The 12,933-nt window shown below is 42.9% G+C and overlaps 1 protein-coding gene across 1 annotated transcript in view; it reads right to left on the reverse strand.

Annotated features, from left to right (window-relative positions):
• Positions 1 to 10,900: 10,900 nt before the first annotated feature.
• The window catches only part of LOC127523249 (alpha-tectorin-like), a 124,152-nt gene continuing 122,119 nt past the window's right edge, over positions 10,901 to 12,933 (reverse strand). Inside the window, exon 16 of the mRNA XM_051913753.1 lies at positions 10,901 to 11,428. Coding sequence (XP_051769713.1) covers positions 11,010 to 11,428 — 419 coding nt within the window. The 3' untranslated portion in view covers positions 10,901 to 11,009. The remainder of the gene's footprint in view (positions 11,429 to 12,933) is intronic.

The following is a 12,933-nucleotide window of genomic DNA, read 5'->3' on the forward strand; positions in this document are numbered from 1 at the left end:
TAAATAGTATACAATACAAATGCTGTTATACACTAGTGAATGAAAACTGCTGTGTTGTAAATCTTGATTTTACCAAATAATTTAAGCAATTTATGACATTTAAGAAATGTATTAAAAAGACCATTTAAAAAAAAAAAAAAAAAAAAAAAAAAGTCAGAGCTGTGGAAATGTGTTTTAATAGTTTTATAAGTAAAGCTCTCCTGCTAATGAGTCTGTGCTTACGTTAGCTCTAAACTTTACTTTGCAGTACTAATTGAACGGTCAGCTCTAATCCATGCATTCATGCCCTGCATTCATGCAGATGTAATAATAATGTTTAATGGTTATATCCTGACCAAACAAAATCTGATTCTGAAAATTAATAGGTTATATATGATTTATATAAGCTTCTGGGTATTTTATGGGGCCTCCTGATTGCCTGATGCCCTAAGCAGCCGCTTATCTCGCTTATTGGTTAAGTCTGCCCCTGGTTCTCAACACAGAAAACAAGTTTCTTTTACCTCCACTGGAAGTCCTGTTATGGCAATGTCACCATAATTCATCAGAATAAATGAAAGATTGCTGCCTGAAATTAAAACCACTTGAAACGATGTTTCCTGAAAAGATGGAAAAAGGATAATCACTTTAAACCTAATATTCACTGTTCATCTTTATATATATATATATATATAATTACATTTTTGTGATATTGAATATTATTTTATATGAACATTACTGACTGACCTCATTGTTATTATTTTTACTGTTTTAAATTTATTATCATTTTAATCACTGTCTACTAATGTGTTCAATAAAGTATTCTGAAATTGAATTTAACTGAATTACTGGTAAAGTGAAAACAGTCATATTTCAGAAGTATATCAAACGTACTGTGTTAGTGAAGGGATAGTAAGCGACTTTATCCCATGTTGCAACAAAGACCCAAGAAGCGTTGAAGGTCAGATTTGGGAAATGATTGTTTATATCCAGAGTGGCGCGTGTGAGAACACTTCCATTAGTGTACTGATGATATGAAACAACACCTCTCGCACGGTTGTCAATGTTGGTCCAGAGACCAGCAATTATATCTTGGCCTCCATAAGCAGGAAAAGAGTAGGGAACAAATTGTGATGAAGACTGGTTGAATGTGAGGTGTCCATTATTATTCACCTGAAACATGAGAAATATTGTCATAATAACAGCCACAGATTTTACTGATACAAACGAGTTTATAAAACATTCACCACTCACATTTAGACTTAGAATCAAGATGGAATCAAATTCTTACATAAATCTGCTGGTATGTGCGGCCAAAGAACAGAAATGGACTCAACAGTGGAATAACTGAGGAGCTTCCATCATCAACAGCAGCGTTTCTTGTGTCTCCTGATGAGCCGAATGGGTAGAATATTTCCGGTGCTACCAAGAGGGAAAAAAGAAAAACAATTATGACATTTTTGTTTACATTTCACACTGATTTATGGGGCTCATGTTTTAATCCTGCTTTGATTAGTACAGAGATGGTGATGCCCTCTGGTGGCCGACTCATGTGGATGGGACAGTAGTAATGTGAATCATTTGAAAATGGTTGGAAATCTCATTATGAAATTTAAATATTTTTTGAAAGATTAGATTTTTGTGAATTTTTTGGATGAAAGATCAAAATGATAAACAATGCATTTTTATTTTCACAGCCTTCTTTGCTCATATATACCAAGGGTGTCAATAATTCTGCTCACGACTGCAGAATAAGCAGGATAATTAATAATTATCATTATATAATATAATATTATATAATTCATCATTTATATTTTTACACAGCTCCTTCCAGTACTCAATTCTGATTCATTAATTCAACGACAACAACCACTACAACTGATAACAGACCGCTCAAGTGAGTACTGCGAGACATCTTGAGATAAAAAAAAAAAAATGTCAAATTAACATTTTGCATTCTATTATTATGTGGCAAGTAGCTGCATAATAAACTAACTTCACAGTGTGATCTTGTGTCACCCTAAGGAGGTTTCTTTTGCATAACAATCTGCTGACTGTATAGTATTCCTTAGCCTTTCCATGGCCCTTTTAACTCTGGGCCCCCTAGTTTGGGAACCACTGGGCTACATGATTTTAATGAGCTTTGCGTCATGTGGTTCTTTGCCTCCACAACGTGCATTAAAATTGTGTAATGCACACCTATGAATTATTGCTTAATATAATACAAATAGTATTACATATTTATGTCCTGTATTAAAAGATCTTTTATTTATTATTATTATTATTATTATTCCTTCAGGTTCATTTAAAATGTTTAGTACAAGGTCATTTTCCACCATCCTTGATCTTCTGACTTTCCCTTTAGGACTTCAGTGTGATTTGCTGACAGCATGGGAAATGATTGAATACACATGTGGAACTGTTTTCAAAACTTGGGATGACAACAGGTGGAATCCTTGATAGTAATACACATCCTGATTAAAGTCCTACCTGATCCTCTGATCCATTTACATTAGTTGTGCTCTTGAGGTTGGGATGTAGACAAAATATTCCATCACAAAAATTAATTTCTATACATTCCTCTAGAGTAAATTCTAACTGAAGAATATCATACTCTAAGCTCAACTGAGTGATCAGGAACACTTCGATGGTAAGTCACATGGCTTCCTGTGTCACTGTGCTCTAATTAGCCTTTTTCACACTTCCGGGATTCGTGTTTCTGGCGCTCGACATCGCAGGGTAAATTTACTTCTGGTAACGCCTAAGTGTTGCTGTAAGAGACTACATTAAATATATTTTTTGTGTTCCCATTTGTTCAAATAGCAAAAGGAAAACTCCACAATAGTGTTTTCACAACTTTTAAAAGAGGAAAAAAAATAAATAAATAGAGATTGATAACAGCAGTCAGAAGAGAGAAAGATGTCAATTTGACCATCACTCCCACAGCCGCTGTATTACAAACACGTGTCGGGCGGTGAATGAAAGGAGGACTCAAGTTGCGGTGAACAAAAGAACAAGTTTATTCAGGGTGAAACCTGAGACACCAAAAATAATAGTCAAAGTAACTGGTGACAGTTTGAGGAAACTGTTTGGTGGCTCTCGCTGTGTCTTGCGCACACGACAGCTGACACACAGGCAGGAGAGACCACCGAGAAAGCAGGAGACAGGACGACCCAGCGGAAGACGAGCACGAGCCCAACAAGAGAATCTAACTTGCTAGAAACTCCTCGTCTACGGGTCCTGAACACAAAATCAAACAGGTAAAACACAAACCAAAATGCAGTACCGACATGTAACGTCCACGCGACATGAAGTGATCAACTGACAACAAGGGATAGACACAGCTGGGCACATAAAGGGTAGAGGGAACGAGCGACAGGTGTGGGAGATCAGCTCGTGATTAAGCACCGTAGCGCTGATACTCCAATCACGAGCTGCAAAAAAAATGACAGGACAAGACAAACAACAGGAAGAGCCGGTGTCACACCCTGAACCTGTGACAGAACCCCCCCCCTCAGGGACGCCTCCTGGCGTCCCCAGAGGACTCACCATGACGCCGATGGAATTGGTCAATAAGAGTGCGGTCCAGCACGTCCCGAGCTGGAATCCAGCATCTCTCCTCCGGACCATAACCCTCCCAGTCTACCAGATATTGATGGCCTCTGCCCCTCCGTCTCACATCAAGAAGTCGCCTTACCGTGTAGGCAGGCAACCCCTCGATGAGTCTGGGAGGCGGCGGAGCAGAGGTCTGGGGCTGAAGTGGGGAGCGAATAACGGGCTTGATCTTGGAAACATGGAACACCGGGTGAATTCTCTTAAATTGGGGCGGTAATTTAAGTCGAACCGTCACCGGGTTAAGCACCTTGGTTATGATGTACGGTCCAATGAATTTGGGTCCCAGTTTACGTGCGGGAAGCTTGAGGGGAATGTCCTGGGCTGACAGCCAAACCCTTTGACCACACACGTAAAGTGGGGGCTTAGAACGGTGACGATCCGCTGACGCCTTGTTCCTCTCGCCAGTCCGTGAAAGGGCTTCTCTGGCGAGCCTCCACGTACGAAGGCACCTCTGAATGAACGAATGCGCGGATGGAACAATGGCATCGGATTCTTGGGAGGGAAATAATGGGGGCTGGTAGCCTAAACAACACTGGAAGGGTGATAATCCCGTAGACGAGACAGGGAGTGAGTTATGTGCGTACTCGACCATGGTTAACCTGGAACTCCAAGTAGACGGCTCTGCCGACGCCACACAGCGCAGGACTCTCTCTAAGTCCTGGTTGGCTCGCTCAGCCTGACCGTTCGTCTGCGGGTGATAACCGGAAGATAGGCTCGCCGTCGCCCCCAGCTGTCGACAGAATTCTGTCCAAAACCTTGACACAAACTGGGGACCCCTGTCAGAAACCACGTCCACCGGGAGGCCATGAATGCGAAAAACGTGGTCTAAGACAATGACCGCTGTCTCCCTCGCTGAGGGTAGTTTGGGGAGGGGAACAAAATGAACCGCCTTCGAGAACCTGTCCACCACGGTAAGAACCACGGTATTGCCACTAGACGGGGGTAGGCCCGTGACAAAGTCCATGGCTATGTGTGACCAGGGTCTTGAAGGGATTGACAGCGGTCGGAGTAGCCCTGCCGAGGGTCGATTAGAGCCCTTACCCACCGCACACGCCGGACAGGCAGATACGAACTTCCGAGTATCCTGCGCCAGCGAGGGCCACCAGAACCGCTGCCTGATTAACGCACACGTTCGAGCCGCTCCCGGGTGGCAAGCTAGACCGGATGAGTGACCCCACTGAAGAACGCCAGTTCGGACCGACTCCGGCACGAACAGTAGACCCACTGGGCACCCCGCGGGAATCGTGACGTCGTGTAACGCCTCACGTACCCTGGACTCCACTCCCCAGGTAACCGCTGCGACCACCTGACTGGGGGCCACAATGGTCACCGGGGAAGTGGGACTAGCCTCAGCCTCAAAAATCCGTGAGAGCGCATCGGGCTTACCGTTCTTACTACCGGGGCGATAGGAGATGTTAAACACAAACCGGCCGAAGAATAATGCCCAGCGAGCCTGCCGAGAATTTAGCCTCCTCGCGGACCGAATATATTCTAAGTTCTTGTGGTCGGTCCAAACTAAGAATGGAACCCCCGCGCCCTCTAACCAGTGACGCCACTCCTCCAATGCCAACTTAACAGCCAGTAACTCTCTATTCCCGATGTCGTAATTCCGTTCCGAAGGAGTGAGACGATGAGAAAAGAATGCGCATGGGTGTACTCTGTCGTCCGAAGGTGACCTCTGAGACAAAATCGCTCCCACTCCTACCTCTGATGCATCCACCTCCACAATGAATTGACGAGACGGGTCGGGATTAGTGAGAATCGGGGCCGAAACAAAGCGGCGCTTTAGTTGCTCAAACGCCTTCTGAGCCTGCGTTGACCAACAGAAACGAATTCGTGTGGAGGTGAGATTCGTCAGTGGCAGGGCGACCTGGCTAAAGTTCCGAATGAATCGTCGGTAAAAATTGGCGAACCCCAGAAATCGCTGGACCGCCTTACGATTCTCTGGGGTGGGCCAATCAGCAACCGCCTTTACCTTCCCCGGATCCATTCGGATGCCTTCAGGCGACAGAACGAAACCCAGGAACGGAACCGACCGCGCGTGAAACTCACACTTCTCCACTTTAGCGAATAAACGATTCTCGAGTAGCCGCTGTAACACTCGCCTGACGTGCTGAACATGGTCGCGCTCGTTCTGGGAGAAGATCAGGATGTCGTCGAGATAAACAAATACAAACCGGTCGACCATGTCTCTGAGCACGTCATTTACGAGTGCCTGGAAGACCGCTGGGGAGTTTGAGAGTCCAAAGGGCATGACCAAATATTCGAAGTGACCTGTAGGGGTATTAAAGCGGTCTTCCACTCATCCCCCCTCCTAATCCGAACCAGGTGGTAAGCATTGCGTAAGTCCAACTTCGTAAAGATGGTTGCTCCCTGCAAGAGTTCGAATGCTGAAGACATCAACGGCAAAGGGTGGCTATTCTTTACCGTGATGTCATTCAGCCCCCGGTAATCTATACAGGGACGCAATGATCCATCCTTCTTCCCCACGAAGAAGAACCCCGCCCCGGCCGGAGAGGAAGAAGGACGTATTATACCGGCTAATAGAGAATCGCTGATGTATCTCTCCATGGCCTCCCTCTCAGGACCGGAGAGCGAATAAAGGCGCCCCTTGGGTGGAGAAGTGCCAGGTAATAATTCTATCGCACAGTCGTACGGGCGGTGCGGAGGAAGAGATGAAGCTCGGGACCTACTGAACACCGCCCTCAAATCATGGTAAGCCTCTGGTACACCCGCCAGGCTCACCGGTTCCTCCTGTAACACAGAAACAGACATTAATGGGAAAGAAGCAGACACCAAACACTGAGACAAACAGAATGGGCTCCACGCCAATACGGAATTAAGAGCCCAGTCGATGTGAGGGTTGTGCTTAACCAGCCAAGTGTGCCCCAAAACCACTGGAGCAGAAGGAGAATGAATCAATAGGAATCGAATCTCCTCAGCATGATTCCCGGAAATGGTGAGGCTAATAAGCCTTGTGGAATGAGTAATCCTTGTGAGGGGGGTACCACAAAGTGTTCTGGCTGAAATTGGCTCAGCCAAGAGAGAGTGTGAGATGCCCAAGTGCTCAGCCAGTCCTATATCCATAAAATCACCCTCCGCCCCAGAATCAATTAAAGCTGACACTCGGTGGGCCGCCCCTCCGAACTGCAATAAAGCCGGGAGTGTGGATCGACCACCAGACGGCAGTAGCGTGTTAGTAACGCTCACCGTGCGTCGTCCTCTGAAGGATGAGCGTCGCCCCTTTAAGGGACAACCCGCAGCCATGTGCCCCGCCTCCCCGCAGTAGAGGCACAAGTTATTGGCGAGGCGATGATGCCGCTCTGCGACAGTCAGATGAGCTCTCCCGATCTGCATGGGTTCCTCCTCAGATAGGCCGGACTGTTGTGATGTAACCACTCCCGTGCTCTGTGCGTTGCTGACGGATCTGTGAGGAAACCCCGCCCTTCGATGCTGGGAACGAATGGAAATCCGGTTGTCAACCCGGATAGCGAGGTCCACCAGTCCGTCAAGCACGGGGGGTAACTCCAGCGAGTAAATCTCATCCTTAATGTACTCAGCTAAGCCATGGAGAAAATGGTCCCACTGTGCCTTCGAATTCCACCCACAGGATGCTGCGAGTGTACGGAACTCGATCGAATATTCCGATACGGACCGAGCCCCCTGTTGTAACAGCGACAATGCCCGTGCCGCCTCGGTGCCCAGTGACGAACGGTCAAATACCTTGCGAAGCTCCGCTGAGAAATCCTCGTATGACCTGCAGCAATCATGCTCATTGTCCCACATAGCTGTTCCCCACTCTCTTGCAAGCCCGGCCAGGTGCATGATGACGAAGGCTACCTTCGACTTCTCCGTCAAGAAGCAGGAAGGCTGTAGTGAAAAAGTCAATGAGCACTGTGACAGAAATGAGCGACATGAGTTGGGCTCACCGGAATATGGAGCAGGTGGGTTAAGGCGGGGTTCAGATCGGCGGGGGTTTGCCACCTCAGTGTCAGGTAGCCCTGGTGTAGTGGGAACCACGGGAGGATGGGGCTGAAGCCGTTCGAGCCGCCGGGTAACCTCGGCTAGCTGGCGTGACATCTCCGTCATGGCATGATGAGAAGCTGACAACTCCTCCTGCTGCCGTCCTAACAGAATGCCCTGTTGAGCAATAGCTTGTCGTAACTCTAGTTCGTTCGCTGAGTCCATCGTGGTCAGTTGATTCTGTCGGGCGGTGAATGAAAGGAGGACTCAAGTTGCGGTGAACAAAAGAACAAGTTTATTCAGGGTGAAACCTGAGACACCAAAAATAATAGTCAAAGTAACTGGTGACAGTTTGAGGAAACTGTTTGGTGGCTCTCGCTGTGTCTTGCGCACACGACAGCTGACACACAGGCAGGAGAGACCACCGAGAAAGCAGGAGACAGGACGACCCAGCGGAAGACGAGCACGAGCCCAACAAGAGAATCTAACTTGCTAGAAACTCCTCGTCTACGGGTCCTGAACACAAAATCAAACAGGTAAAACACAAACCAAAATGCAGTACCGACATGTAACGTCCACGCGACATGAAGTGATCAACTGACAACAAGGGATAGACACAGCTGGGCACATAAAGGGTAGAGGGAACGAGCGACAGGTGTGGGAGATCAGCTCGTGATTAAGCACCGTAGCGCTGATACTCCAATCACGAGCTGCAAAAAAAATGACAGGACAAGACAAACAACAGGAAGAGCCGGTGTCACACCCTGAACCTGTGACAACACGCTCACAGCAGTGTTAACTAGTTTTTTGTAATTTGATACAAAGCTAATATAATACAAAGTATAATGTTATAAATGTACGTAAAAAATTTAAAAAATAAAAATATAAATAACTTTGCAGGATTTACAATGCTGATGACCGTTAAAGCGCGTCATCACAGTCTTTGAAAAAGGCTAATTATGAGTCGACAACTGACATTAGCCAAGTTTCCATCCAGTTTTTGCGGTTTTGTTTATCGACAAAGCAAATATGCGCAAAAAAATATATGCGAAATTTGCTGTCTCCAGGATGTTTTCATCCAGTTGGCATTTTACCGATAAAATGACATGCGTAATGACATTATCCCTAAAAAAATGCATTGTTGCATAAGTTTTGTTATATCGCTAAGAAAAATTGCAAGTGCTAATCCTTTTTTCGCAAAAAAAAAAAACTGGCTATTATTGATGTTCCTGTTCGAGAAGCCGTTTCACTCAGATATACGTCACAATAGGAAAGAAAATACTATCACAATGGCCATTTCATGCCAACTTTAAATTATAAAACACTTATAAGGTACATAAAAATGTTGCACAGGCATATGATTAGTCTTCCATCCCTTGCAGCATCATTACCTGCAAGGTTTGAAATTAACTTTTTCACTCACCGGCCAGTTTGGCTACTAAATTTTTAAGTTACTGGCCCTTCAGAACTTCTACTAGCCAAAAACAACAACAACAAAAAAACATATTATGTTAAAATAATAAAACATAATGGACATGGTTCAGTATATATAGATAGAAAATAAAATCTGGATTTCATACATTCATTTCTTATTCAAACAAAATCCTTCTTCATCCTTTTCACCAACAAAAAATGTATTTAGGTGGACAGATCAATACAATAAAATGTACATGTTTTTTAAAGATAAAGAAAAAAACATGTTTGCAGTTACATAGTAACAAGGTCATAATCAGGTATATTTAATAAAGACAAGAGTAACACAAAAAATCTAGCTTGTATTGTGTTACTTTTGACTCACCTGTGTTACTTTCGTACCAACTGAAGGGTTCAAAAGTAACAATGTGCAACTTATGTAGTAAAATTATACTGAAATCGTTCAACATTTGTACAAAATACCACTTGGTATCGATTGACCACAGCAAAAATATATCTCTGTCTAAAACATTAACTTTTAAAATTAAGTTTTTCTGAAAAATGGTACTTTCACCCCTGCTCTCCCCTACAAAGAACACCAAACATCACACGGAGAAAAAAAACAAAAAACAAAAAACAAACCTACGGTTTCAGGATAAACCAGGGTCTGCTAAAGTTGTAGGATATTGGAAAATAATAATGTATTTTCTGTTAACCAAATGTATCGCCACATTATTATGCTTCATTTTAATCTTCGCTATTGCTTCAATGCAAATGAACAAGTGCGCTGTTATTTGTTGCCTAGTGACGTGCATGTTCAAGTAAGCCAGAAATGCGCAGATTCTGCCTAAATTCCTCATGAACTCACTTGACACTCTCGACATGTCCACTTTTCTTTTCTGTCCTGATGTGTATATATTGTAAGGGTGGTTCACCTACAGTGGTTCAGGCTGCAGGGTTGCCGAATGACTAAAGAAACGTTATATATATGTGTGTGTGTGTGTGTGTGTGTACATGCTGTTAAGTAATTTCCTGTCTCTGTTAGTTGGGATATGTGAACAGTTTGGGTATGAACTGAGTTTGAGAAACGCTGGTGGTTTGGTTTTCACTTTTAACAAAACTTCAGTACTTCACTTTGTCTAAAAATGCATTCTATGTTTAATAGAGTTCACATTGCATACATATTTGTGAGCTGTATTGCTTCTTCCTAATGTGATTTTTACTAATATTTTCTGCAAAAAATATTTTAGATATGAATTTATTTAATGTGATTAACAAGAACGTTTCAAGAGATCATGTTTAATAAAAATACATGTCCAAAAATGTTGATGAGAGTTTATAAAGGAAGCAAGACAATACTTTACCAGTGGTTGTGATTGGTGGAGTAATGGATTCAGTGGATGGGATTGTCTCTGTTGTTGTAGACGCTGATGAGATGGACTGATTTGAGGTTTCTGGTATTAGGAACATTTTATATCAACTTCAATAACTTTTAAACAAAATCCAGAAAAGTAATGACTGAAGTGAATATGAGTAAATGCTCACCTGCACAGTAAGCTCCACAAAATATTGGCTTGACAAACTCATAAACATAGTAATTTCCTGGACAGGCTTTGACTCTTATAGGGTGGGATTTGTAAGTACAGCAGCCATTCCCTAAAGAGATACAGACCTGACGGGTGACCGCTCCATCTTCCAGCTGTGGGTGAGGGCCGTTGAGCCACAGTGGGTAATAAGTGCCACACATGAACTGATTAACACAAGATTCTGGCATCTGAGCATTTTGACGACTGTAGAACAGCCTGTACCAGCCATTCCACTCCACATTAGAATCACATCCATAGTAGTAGTTATTATTGTAAGAGTTGTTAGTGGATCTCCAAGGCTCATCCAGACTGGTATAGTTGTAGCAGGGGTCGACACTTGGGGTGAAGAAAGGCACTGTTAAGGAAAAAGTAAAAAGAGAGCATTATTGCAGATTAAATATATTTAAGATAATAATACAGTATGAATACAAACCAATACAATCAATGTTAAGCATGTCAAATATAAAGATGAATGAATGTACCTGCACAATATACAGGAGCTGGGATTGAAAGGGTTGGCCTGGTAAATTTGTAGACATAATAATTTCCAGGACAAGCTTTGACTTGGATTGGATCGGATCTGTAGCGACTGCACTGATCATAGTAAGAACCGTAAATTTCACGAGTAACGACTCCATCTTCTAGCCGAGGATGAGAGCCACCAAGCCACAGAGCACTAAAACCTCCACATGACATGTAAGACACACACCATTCAGGCATCTGAGCACTCAAGCCATTAATGAAGAGTCGATACCAGCCATCCCATTCTACAAGAGTGTCATCATGATCAGATATGATTCTGTACATAGACCAGTAATTGAGTGTGCTTCTCCAGTAGTTGTCGAGTATGTTGTAGTTATTGCACGGGTCATAATCTGTTAGTGGAAGATGATGACACCAAAAAAACCCCCAAAAAAAAAAAACGTATATTTCAATGAGACTTAACAAGTGCAAATATGAACCAGTCAAATACTGTAATAATCACAAACTTCTTAAACCATTCATACACAATGTTAATAGTTACAATGTTTATGCACAAAAAATCCCATTTAAACTGTAATGCAAATCTTTAATTGAAATAAATAAATAAATAATTTTTAATAACACTCATATATTCTTTCCTATATTTTATTTACAACTTACTCAAGGTGGTGCTGGATCCAGTGAATATATCTGGACTTACAGTGGAAACCACCTGTGAAATAGTGCTGACATCTAAAAGGAGGAAATTCGTGTCATGACAGAAATCATTTTAAAAGGTTTGAAATGCTTTCATAAATGAGAAAAGCACAGTACCTGTACAGTATCCTGAACACCAAGATGATGCTTGATTCACAAGTTCATAGACATAGTAATTGCCTGGACACGCTTTCACTCTGATGGGTTTTGACTTGTATTCACAGCAGCCTCTCAAATGATAACTACCACAGACCTCCCTGATCACCACTCCATCCTCTATCTGAGGGTGAGGATCACTGAGCGACAGACTGATTACTGTGTTACAGCTGTATGAACTAACACAGGTCTCTGACATCCGGATGTCCATTCCATAGTAGAAAAGCCGGTACCAGCCATTCCAGGAGAAAATATAATCACAAATATATTCTCCACTTTCATTGTTGGCTCTCCAGGGACGATCCAGAGACTCATAGTTGTAACACGGATCACTGCTGATGCTTTGGAAAGCAACTGACATGGAGTTTGCAAAAATAATATATATTTTAAATCCTTAAGAGTATGACTCTTATATCCTCAAACTTATTATGATTGTTAATTACATTATATTGAGCAATTATATTCTAACCAGAGGTGTGCTGTCAGGCAAAAAACACTGTAGCTGACAACAGCCTGCAGAACGGGGCAGAGCAACACATAGAGAGGGGCTACATATGCCAAAAGCTGAGCAAATAATCTTGACTCCAAATAGGCACAAGAGGACTGTAGAGTAATATTACAATGTTTTAATATACAGTATGCATATTAAATATTTAACAAATGGCCTAAAGTGCAATTTGAGGAATTGTGTAACAAATAACAAGATCTAGGTGAGTACTATTGATCTGTAATGGGGAGCCAACATAACCTATGCAGAAAGGATAATGGACTGCACACCACTGATTCTAAGTTAAAACATGCTGATTTTCACAAATCAAATGACGTTTAATTATCTAATAGACAGAACATTTACTCTTTATAATGACATTAAAAAAAATCATCACAAAAATCCAAGAGAAAAGTGTAAAAATTTGTACCTGCACAGTACGTAGGTCCAGCAGATGATATGTTGGGTTTGACAAATTCATAGACATAATAATCTCCTGGACAGGCTTTGACTTGGATGGATGTGTAATTGTGGGCTCCACACTGATTGGAATACCCC

This window comes from Ctenopharyngodon idella, chromosome 12, assembly GCF_019924925.1.
Source record: "Ctenopharyngodon idella isolate HZGC_01 chromosome 12, HZGC01, whole genome shotgun sequence".
NCBI lineage: Eukaryota > Metazoa > Chordata > Actinopteri > Cypriniformes > Xenocyprididae > Ctenopharyngodon > Ctenopharyngodon idella.